Source organism: Solanum tuberosum, unplaced genomic scaffold, assembly GCF_000226075.1.
Source record: "Solanum tuberosum cultivar DM 1-3 516 R44 unplaced genomic scaffold, SolTub_3.0 scf00379, whole genome shotgun sequence".
Lineage (NCBI taxonomy): Eukaryota > Viridiplantae > Streptophyta > Magnoliopsida > Solanales > Solanaceae > Solanum > Solanum tuberosum.
In genome coordinates, this window is record NW_006239309.1 from 323370 (window position 1) to 330797 (window position 7428).

Consider the following 7428-nt stretch of genomic DNA (forward strand, 5'->3'; position numbering starts at 1 on the left):
TCAGAATTTTGAATTTTTATTATAAAAAAAATAATGACGTGGCCGAATTATAATTGGCCACGTGTAAAAAATGGTTTTGCAAAACCACCGTTAAAAAATAATGGCATGAATGAGCCTTTTCTTAAACGGTAATGGCATAGATGAGCCAAACTTTTAACAGATGGCATAAATGAGCATTTTCTGAAAGTTCGATGGCATATTTGGGCCTTTTCCCTTTTATGAATTAAAATTTTACCTTTTACTTGAGCACTAAAGATATTTACTTACACAAAGTATATTCTTTTATTCATTATATAAATGACTTAGATATACCTTTTTGGTCTAACCAAGTGAAAAAATAATTTTAAATTAATTTGTTATATGAAAATTCCATATAAGGATATATTTGATTCATTTTACATAGGAATATTTTTATTGAATTTTTTAATTCAACGGCTAATTTAAGTTTTAAATATCTCTCTTATAAATCTATTTGTTTATCATTATTTGAGTTTCTTATTCTTATTCATTTTTGTGTGTGTGTGCGGGCGTGTGTGTGTAAATAAATAGATATGAAAAAAGAAGAAGAAAATAAGTTGTATTTAGTTTTTTGAGTGTATCATAATGTATAGCTCGTGTATAAGTAAATTATATTGTATACTACTATCTATGACTTTTATCAAACTATATTGCATAGTCAATATTGTATATTTTATATGAAATTTGGTTGATAAAACATGGCTATATTTGTTGTAAACTTAATTACTTTATTGTATATATTTGAAACTACCAAAAAAAGAATATAATGTGTTTGAGATACTAAAAAACTTTTTAAAATATTAAACGAGATTATATGATTTTTTTTTAAGGGAAAATTACTTGGATGAGTACCTTATTAATAAATAATTAGTGATTTTAGCGATATTATTTATTTATTATCATTTATAGCAATACTATGATAAATCTATAATATGTATTAAAAGTGAATTGTGTGTGCAATATATATGTTTTGTAACTATTTTCTTAAATATATTATACTTGTTTGGTAAGAAATTGACACATCGTATTATAATTGTATTAAAATGTGTGATAAATGTATTATTCATCAATAAAACTTGTATTATATGTGCTCTATAAATTGTTCTCTGTGATATGTATTAAAATTGTATTATAAATATATTAAAAATGATCAAGTAAAAAAAATGTTATTACTATAAATGATAAATATTTTATTAATATAATATATTTATGTAAGTTTCCTATTTTTATGTATATATTTGGCTCTTTTAAAATATATAAATGTGTCGAAGAACTTTTGGCTTCTCCACGTATGACCTAGTGTTTTCTTCCTGCAACAAAATACAATAAAGTTTGATACTTCAACTTTTGCAGGTTTCTTGTCCCAATCTGACTGAGCTATACATCCAAAACCTTGAAAGGATTAGTGCTCTATGCTCTCACCAACTTCCAACTGCCTACTTCACCAAACTTGAATCATTGACGGTATTTGAATGTGAGAAATTGAGAAATCTGATGTCTCCATCAGTGGCTAGAGGTGCTCTGAATTTACAGAATCTACATATAAAAGATTGTCAATCAATGGAAAAAGTGATCATAGAAGAGAAAGAACAAGGAGAAGGAATCATGACCTTATTTCCTCGACTGGAAGTGTTGAAGCTTTGCAAGCTGCCTAAGTTGGGGCATTTCTTTCTGACGGAGTGTACTTTTGAATTTCCATTTCTCAGAGAAGTGATGATTATTGATTGTCCTGAAATGAATACGTTTGTCCAACATGGAATATTTATGAGTACACCGAGTCTCGAAAGTGTGAACAATGATGATGATGTGAAAGCAGTTGATCTCAATAAAGTCATGTTCAATTCTAAGATTTGTCTTGTACCTCTAGTTGTATAACTAACCAGTAAACTCATCCCACACTAATTAATTGGATTTTCTATTGTTCAAAAAATATTATTTTAAGTATTCAAATTTTAACCAGTGATATTATTTTAGTTTTCAAATCCTCATCATCCAAGTGTTTTTAAATCTTCTAAAATACTTGATTTTTATATAATATATTTATTGTAAGTAAAAACAATAATTTATTTTTCTTACTAGGAATAATAGAAAGAAAAAAATTCAATAAAACTTGATTTCCTTCCGTTCATTTTAATAAATTTCTAAACTAAATTATTTATTTATATATTTAATACAAATCTATCTCGTATGCACTTTTCTCTTATTTCATTCTTTTACTTTCTCTTTAAATTCTTTTATTTTTACTCGTTTCCTTTTTCAGCGTTTCTTTTCTTATTTTCCTACCTCTTCATTTTCGTTTTTTTTTTTTTTGAAAATCAAATCACGTTTTCTTCTTCTTCTGATTCCCTAATAATAATAATAATAATTACTTAGTGATTTATGCAGTAACTATTCAATTTAATTAGAGAGTATTAATAGAATCCTCAATTAAAATATGAAAATCATACAATTTAATTGAAGAATAAATCATTAACGATATGAATCATTAAGAACCAACACAATATTATATATTAATTTTTTTTAAACAATTATCATCAAGCTAAACATTTTTTCTCAAAATCGATATATAGCAAAGAATCAACAAATGATTCTTCTTACTTTTGACACTCCAATTTATATGTTACAATCACATTGACACTGATATAGTAAAGATACATAATTTTTCCCCCTCCCTTCTTAATAATATTACTAGTGTACTTGTAAAGAAATTATTAAATATATGTTAAAATAATTAATGTCACTATTTGATAAATATTCTTATAAATTATATAATAAAAGAGAGAAATACAAATTAAGTTACCTGATATTATCTTTAGAATTCAGAAAAACTGCTAAAAAAATCTCATGCGACATTTTCAATTTAAAATAACTGATAAAAAAGATGAAAACATAAAAGTTGATATGAAAAGTTTCAGCCAAGTAACAGTCGTCTAATTATCATAGTTTCATACTAAATTCAATGATTCTTATACCAATAATATTAAATATACTCGATCATAAATTACGTGACTTTTTTGTATAAATGACTACATAATAAAAATATACAAAATAAAATATATTTGTGCTAAATCATAGTGAGAAAAAAATATTTGAATTATATTCGAACATACTTATGCACAAAATTCAAAAGTAAAAGAGATTTTTTTTCCCGATATTCGATGCTCGTACTGGCATTCATATAATACATATTTATGTCGCATAAGATCCATTAACATTAAATTTTTATATTTAAACTTTCATTCTTATAGTATGCATTGCGAGAAGAAAGAATTAAGTTGCTATAGTGAAATATTGTTGTTGACGTTTTACTTTTACAATAAAATTAAACACATAATTTAATCGTATAGAGATGATTAAAGAGTGCCATAGAATTTATTTTTTTTAAAAAAAAATATGTGTATGCAGCATTGAAGATGTAGAAAAAGTACTAAAAGACGGATGTGAGAAAAATAAAAGAAATGTTTTTTTACTTTCAATAACAATTAATAAATCTGATGCACATTAATCATATATTCACATTTATTATGGTAAAAAGGGGGGGAAATATGACTCTTTGTTATCCTTATTCACACCTCATTTACGCGGCTAGAAAGAAGCTTAGCTTATATATATGACTTTTCTTCAATACTTTAAAAATTGTGATCTTAAAATTATATAACAAATTGAAATAAAGAGAGTAAATGAAATAATTACTTAATTTTGACTGTCGACATCTTCTTTTTTTGCTTCTAAAGCCTTTAAAAATACATGAAAAGTGATGAAGACAAAAATAAATTATTACCAGCCACAAAAAAATCACTTGACTATATTAGAAAGTAAAAAAAAAAGAAAGAAGGGTTATAGCATTAATATAGCATTCTACTATTAAGAAACGCATATACAACCATGAACAAAAGAAAGAAAGCATCAATAGTGTATATATATATATATATATCATGTAAAGAGAAAATCCAAAGAAGATGAAGAAAGAATTTGAATTGATATGAATCTAAAAAAAAAAAAGCAAAATAAATCATGTAAAGAGAAAATCCAAAGAAGAAGAAAATGACTGATAGATAACTTAATAATTTGATTATGTGAGCATAGATTTAAAGGGGAGCTAGATGATTCTTTAGGAACTATTAAATTAAATGGCATGAATAAAAATATGTTAACTATAGGTTTTGCCGTTTTGCACATGTATATTCCAATCTTATATTTGTCAATTGTCATATAGGCTCTCTTTTTTTATTATTAATATAAATTAATTACAATTATGGGAGAAGTTACATGGAAAAAAAAATCCTGAGGGAAGAGGTAAAGCTGAACAATTAACTATCAGATTATTTTTTTTGTTTTGTTATTGTTAACATAACTTGAAGAAGATATATTATAGTGAGAGGTTAAAAGTTGAGTAATTAAATGTTAGATTTTTTGAAATATTAAAAATAAAATAAGTAAATAAATGAAGGGAAAAAAAGGGTCAAAAAATGGAGAAAAAAGATAAATATAAATAAAGCTTGTAAGAGAGGTGTTACATCAGCTTGTCCTGTTAATTTATTAAATTTTTCTTTGTCATGTTAAAAATTAAACAACTTATCCACTCGTGTTTAAGCACTTTTGGCTTTTCAACTTATGACCTAGTGTTAATTGGCTTATGGTTTGATACTTGAACGTTTGCAGGTTTCTTGTCCCAGCTTGAAAAACCTATCTATCATTAGGGCTAACAGCATAACTTCTCTATTCTCTCGCCAACTTCCAATTGCGCCATACTTCAGCAAACTTGAAAAATTTGAAGTAAAGAGCTGTGGAAAATTGAGAAGCTTGATGTCTCTAACAGTAGCCAGAGGTGTTTTGAATCTCCGAATACTAAAGATAGATGGTTGTGAATCAATGGAAGAAGTGATCACAAAAGAGGAACAACAACAAGGAGATGGAATAATGAACTTATTTCCCTTGTTGGAAGAGCTGGAGCTTTGCAGGTTGCCTAAGCTGGGGCATTTCTTTCTGACGGAGTGTACTCTCGAATTTCCATTTCTCAGAGAAGTGAAGATTGATGACTGCCCTGAAATGAATACGTTTCCCCAACAAAGAATATCCGTCAGTACACCGTGTCTCGAAAGTGTGAACAATGATTATGAGGTGAAAGTAGTTGGATTTGTACTTTTAAGCTATACTGAACATTTGCAGGTTTCTTGTCCCAGCTTGGAAAAGCTATCTATCTCTAGTGCTGACAGCATAAGTTCTCTATTCTCTCACCAACTTCCATACTTCAGCAAACTTCAAACATTGGAAGTAGAGAATTGTGTAAAATTAAGAAACTTGATGTCTCCATCAATGTCCAGATGTCTTCTGAATCTCCGGACACTAAATATAGAAAATTGTGAGTCAATGGAAGAAGTGATCACAGAAGAGGAACACCAAGGAGAAGGAATCATGACCTTATTAACTCTCAATAAATGGATACAACAGAGGTTCAATTCTCAGGTTTGTCTTGTGCCGTAGCTGTATAACTAATATTAACTCTTTCCATCTTAACTTAATAGTAATAGTAATATTCACATACTTATTTATGTTTGTCAACTTCCTTGTACAATATTTTCAATTAGAAATCACTATTCTCTGCTCCCAGGAACAATCTGAAGGTAGTGATGACGACGATCAATCTGAAGCTACCGAGTCTCGAAAGGGTGAACCATGATTTTGGTGTGATAACAACGAAGCCAAACCTAGTGATGTCTATGAATCCAAAGCTAGCTAGGAAGGTAATGAGAATTCCATGAAGTAGTCCAAGTTAGATCGAACATCACCTAATACCTACACCGTTGTTTGTTGATTTTTGAAAGAAGGGGCGGATCTTGAAGAAGCAGCACGAGTAAAATGCTTGCGATCGAGGTAACTAGTAGAGGCGGATCAATATTATAATCCGTGGATTCACTTGAACCCAACAGTTTTTGCCAAAAGACTTTGTATTTGTATCAGTAATTTCTTTAATTAGAAACTCTTTGATCATGCGGAAGGTGTAAACATCCCAAAAGATTATAATCTGATTGATTTTGATTTAAGGACAATCTTTTACATGGTATTGAAGTAGAGAAGTCCTAGTTTGGACACTCTTCTTTATTAATTACTTCTTACTTCTTTAATTAGAAATTCTTTAACAATTTCAGAAACAAAGGTTAACTACAGCGTGAAGCATTGAATTGTACTTTCCAGTAAAAGACACTGTTATCGAAAGAGTTGTTTACATTACCGGTGTATACAAGTAAAATTCTTCTGACATGTGAGATTCTATCACTTCCTTCAATTTGTGACTTCTCTTATACTAGAATTTGTTGGCTTTTGTGTGTTTGAATAATTTGCAGAAGATGTATAAACACAAGTGCCAATAGTAGAAACTAAACCACCACAAAACTACATAGTTGTTGATCAAAACAAGGACATAAAAGTGACTCTGATCATGACAGAGGAGAAGGGTAACACAAGGCCCCAATGCAATAATAATTACACGGTCAAGACAAACTAGGAACCTTGTGAAAGATATATTATTTTCCCTTTGGTTCCTCATCAAAATACTCATATTGGAAGTTCAAAAGTTTCTACTGTATTTCAATACATACAAGACTAAGTTGACAAACCATTACTATTCTGAAGGTAAGGGAAAGCTTAGCATGTCAATGTAATCAAAACGTTATACATACTGCAAAAATAAGCATGAACTGATTTAGTGTTTTTAGTTTGAAAATATAGAATATGGGAAGCAAAATGCTCATTCCTCCATGCGATTTTCCTCTGACTGCTTTTGTAACATCCGACAATTTAATAGAAAGATGAAGAAGCTTGGAATTTGAAATAGTCATTTTTTTTGGAAAAATATATGATGTTTCAAAAATCTGGAAAATTTGGCTAAGTGTGGAAATCAGTGATTTTTGGCCAACTTTGAGAAGTCATAACTTCCAGCTCACGATGAGTTAGGAGTAGTTCCAGTTATGGTTGTGAATCTTGTGGAATGATCTTTCCAATGCCGCCGAGTTTGCTCAATTCCAAGTTCGTATGAGCGAGTTATGGCCCTTTGAAAGTTGGGCAGTTAACAAGGAAATCCGTCCGGGAATCATTAAGGGCATTTTGGTCTTTTCCCTAGCTATTTCTTTTGAGGATGTATTGTTGTGTTAGGCTGATATTTGGATCATTTTGTTCCATTTTAAGAGATTGAAGGCTAGGGCTTGAGAAGAAGAAGAGAAGAAGAGGAGAAGAAGAAGAGGAACAATCGAGGAGATCAACAAGTTTCCGACAAGATCATCGTGGATTTTCGTCGGGGGTGATCCCTACCAAGGTATGTGAGCTTTTAGTGTTGGGTGATCCTTTCCCCCACACACCTAGCCCTTTTATTTATTGAGAAAGGATTGGATTCGTTGTTGAAGTTGTTGGAAT

At 29.4% G+C, this 7428-nt stretch overlaps 1 protein-coding gene and 1 pseudogene across 1 annotated transcript in view; both read left to right on the forward strand.

Annotated features, from left to right (window-relative positions):
• LOC102595501 (probable disease resistance protein At4g27220) overlaps positions 1–6249 on the forward strand; it is a 36079-nt pseudogene extending 29830 nt beyond the window's left edge.
• LOC102581026 (uncharacterized) overlaps positions 1–7428 on the forward strand; it is a 53005-nt gene that overhangs the window by 18566 nt on the left and 27011 nt on the right. Inside the window, exons 5-6 of the mRNA XM_015302887.1 lie at positions 1372–1866; positions 4681–5139. Coding sequence (XP_015158373.1) covers positions 1372–1866; positions 4681–5139 — 954 coding nt within the window. The remainder of the gene's footprint in view (positions 1–1371; positions 1867–4680; positions 5140–7428) is intronic.